Raw genomic sequence first — 3,444 nt, forward strand, 5'->3', positions numbered from 1 at the left:
CCCGCCTGCGGGACGCCCAGACCGCCACCGGCGGCATCATCGACCCCGTGCACAGCCACCGCCTGCCCGTGGAGGTGGCCTACAAGCGTGGCTACTTTGACCAGGAGATGAGCCAGATCCTGTCCGACCCCGGCGATGACACCAAGGGCTTCTTTGACCCCAACACCCATGAGAACCTGACCTACCTGCAGCTGCTGCGCCGCTGCGTGCCCGACCCGGACACGGGGCTGCTGATGCTGCAGCTGATGGACAAGGGCTCCGTGCTCTACCAGCTGAGCGAGGATGCCCGCAGAGCCCTGCAGGCCGCCCGCACCACGCTGGCCGTGGGGCTCTTCCAGGGCCAGAGCGTCACCGTCTGGGAGCTCCTCTTCTCCCGCTACGTCCCCGAGCACCAGAGAGAGGAGCTGCTGAGGAGATACAAGGCGGGGACAGTGAGCATTGCAGAGATGATCGACGTCCTCACCGCCACCATCATGGGGGCAGAAAGGGACAACGGGGCTCTGGGCTCATCCACAGCCAAGCCCAACAACGAGGCGAGGGCGTCACCCCCAGCTCAGGACACACAGGCCCAGGAGCAGCAGCTGAGGAAGTCCCTCAAGTCCATGACGGTCCGTGTCACTGCTGGGGAGTTCCGGGGGCAAAACGTGTCTGTGCTGGACCTGCTCTTCTCCAGATACGTCCCTCAGAACAAGCGGCAGGAGCTGCTGGAGCTGTACAGGGCAGGGATACTGAGCACGGAGCAGGTGGGCGCCGTGGTCACCACCATGGTGAACCGGACCGAGGCCGCGAACGCCGCGCGGGTGGCGAAGGCCAGGGGCACACACAGGGCAGTGCCAGCGGCTGGGGAGGAGGGAGAGGATGGGGAGGATTGTTCAGCACGCCTGGATGAGGCCCTGAGGTCCACCACCATCAGTGTGCCGGCTGGAGAGCTGCAGGGACAGCAGGTGTCCCTGTGGGACCTGATCTTCTCCGATTACATCCCCGAGGAGAAGAGGGAGGAGCTGCTGGAGCTGTACCATGAAAGGTTATTAACTCTGGAGCAGATGACAACTGTTGTCAGCACTCTGATTAGGAAAAAAGAATCCGCAGGCAGGAAATTGCACATTACAGTGAAGAGTTCCAACAGGGATCCCGTGACAGCAGCAGGAGAGGAGGGTGATGACAAACCCCCCAAAGAGGAGGCCTGGAAAACAACCCTAAAAACCACAATGGTCCATGTGGAGGCTGAGGAGTTCCGGGGCCACGAGATCTCGCTGTGGGACCTGCTGCACTCCCGCTACATCCCTGAGGAGAACAGGAAGGAGCTGCTGCCCCCCTACATGGAGACAGGGCTTGGGAGGAGACCCTGAAGGCCACCAGAGCTGAGGTGGCAGTGGGGGAGTTCCAGGGTGGACAGACCTCCCTGTGGGACCTGCTCTTCTCCGATTACATCCCCGAGGAGAAGCGTCAGGAGCTTCTGGAGCTCTACCGTGGGGGAACCCTGCCCTTGGAGCAGTTAATCCTTGTTGTCACCACTCTCATCAAGAAAAAAGAATCCGCAGGCAGGAAATTCCAAATTTCAGTGAAGAGTTCTAACAAGGACCCTGTGACAGCAGCAGAAGGGGAAAGTGACCACCATCCCAAAGAGGAGCCCTGGAAAACAACCCTAAAAACCACAATGGTCCACGTGGAGGCTGCGGAGTTCCGGGGCCACGAGGTCTCGCTGTGGGACCTGCTGCACTCCCGCTACATCCCCGAGGAGAACAGGAAGGAGCTGCTGGAGCTCTACGAGGCAGGAGAGCTGAGCCTGGAGCAGGTGAGGACCGTTGTCACCACCATTGTCACCAGGATGGCAGCAGCAGGGAGAGCGGCACCTGTGGGTGGTCCCAGGGCAGAGCCGGTGGCCACAGAGGCTGAACCCACCCCCCTGGATGGGGATGGGGCCTGGGAGGAGACCCTGAAGGCCACCAGAGCTGAGGTGTCAGTGGGGGAGTTCCAGGGCCGGCAGGTGTCCCTGTGGGACCTGCTCTTCTCCCAGCACATCCCCGAGGAGAAGCGTCAGGAGCTGCTGGAGCTGTACCGTGGGGGGCCCCTCCCCATCCAGGAGCTGCTCAGCACCACCGTCAGGAGCTGCTGGAGCTGTACCGTGGGGGGACCCTCCCCCTCCAGGAGCTGCTCAGCACCACCAGCAGCCTGGCCAGCGAGGGCCTGGAGCAGCACCTCAGGTCCCTCCCTGCGCACACCATGGACCTGCTGCGCTCCGAGGGCTCCTACATCACCTGTGACCCATCCCAGGAGCGCCGCGTGTCCGTGTGGGAGCTGCTCTCCTCCAAGCAGGTCTCCGAGTACAGGCGGGAGGCGTGTCTCGACACCTACCCCTCGGGAGGGCTCACGGTGAACAGGATCACCGTCACCACCACCATCACCACGGGGCCCCGGCTGCAGCAGAGCCACCCCCGGCACCACTGACCCGGCCCCGGCACAGCTCGGGTCCCTCCGTGTGTCCCACCACTGACCCGGCCCCGGCACAGCTCGGGCCCCTCCGTGTGTCCCACCACTGACTGTGATCCCGGCACAGCGGGGTCCTGGCACCCGTGGGACTTTGCTCCTCGGGTCCCTCCGTGTGTCCCCGCGGTGACAAACCTCTGTGTGGGGCTTGCTGGGGCTCGGATAAACACCTGCTGTCTCACCTGGCTGTGCTGATGTGGGATGTGCTGATGTGGGATGTGCTGATGTGGGGCTCGGATAAACTCCTGCTGTCTCACCCATGGATGTGATGAGATTTCTTTTGCCCGGCAGAGCTTTCCCAGAGAGGCTCGGGGGGTGTCCGGGAGCCTTGGGACTGCAACCCCCGTGTCACTGCCCCGAGGGTGGCACTGCAGCCCCTGTGTCACTGCCCTGAGGGTGGCACTGCGGTCCCCGTGTCACTGCCCCGAGGGTGGCACTGCAGCCCCCGTGTCACCACTCCAAGGGTGTCACAGATGGTGACACTGCAGTCCCTGTGGCACTGCTCTGAGGTTGGCTCTGCAGCCCCCGTGTCCCTGCCCAAAGGGTGGCACTGCAGCCCCCGTGTCGCTGCCCTGAGGGTGGCACTATGGTCCCCGTGTCACCACTGCAAGGGTGGCAGCGACACTGCAGCCGCCGTGTCACTGCTCTGAGGGTGGCACAGACTGTGACACTGCAGCCCCTGTGTCACCACTCCAAGGGTGACACTGATGGTGTCACTGCAGCCCCCGTGTCACTGCTCTGAGGGTGGGACTGCGGTGCCCGTATCACCGCTCCGAGGGTGGCACAGACAGTGACACTGCAGTCCCCGTGTCACTGCCCTGAGGGTGGCACTGCAGTCCCTGTGTCGCTGCCTCGAGGATGGCACTGCAGTCCCTGTGTCACTGCCCTGAGGGTGGCACTACGGTCCCCATGTCGGTGACCCAGACGGTGACAGCGCAGCCCCCGTGCAGGGACGCT

General features: G+C 63.6%; 1 protein-coding gene across 1 annotated transcript in view; it reads left to right on the forward strand.

The window, feature by feature from the left end:
• The window catches only part of LOC102033239 (epiplakin), a 26,046-nt gene extending 24,697 nt beyond the window's left edge, over positions 1-1,349 (forward strand). Inside the window, 1 exon segment of the mRNA XM_031065329.1 lies at positions 1-1,349. This exon segment is cut by the window's left edge and continues 390 nt beyond it. Coding sequence (XP_030921189.1) covers positions 1-1,349 — 1,349 coding nt within the window.
• The last annotated feature ends 2,095 nt before the right edge of the window (positions 1,350-3,444 follow it).

Source organism: Geospiza fortis, unplaced genomic scaffold (assembly GCF_000277835.1).
Source record: "Geospiza fortis unplaced genomic scaffold, GeoFor_1.0 scaffold875, whole genome shotgun sequence".
NCBI classification, from domain to species: domain Eukaryota; kingdom Metazoa; phylum Chordata; class Aves; order Passeriformes; family Thraupidae; genus Geospiza; species Geospiza fortis.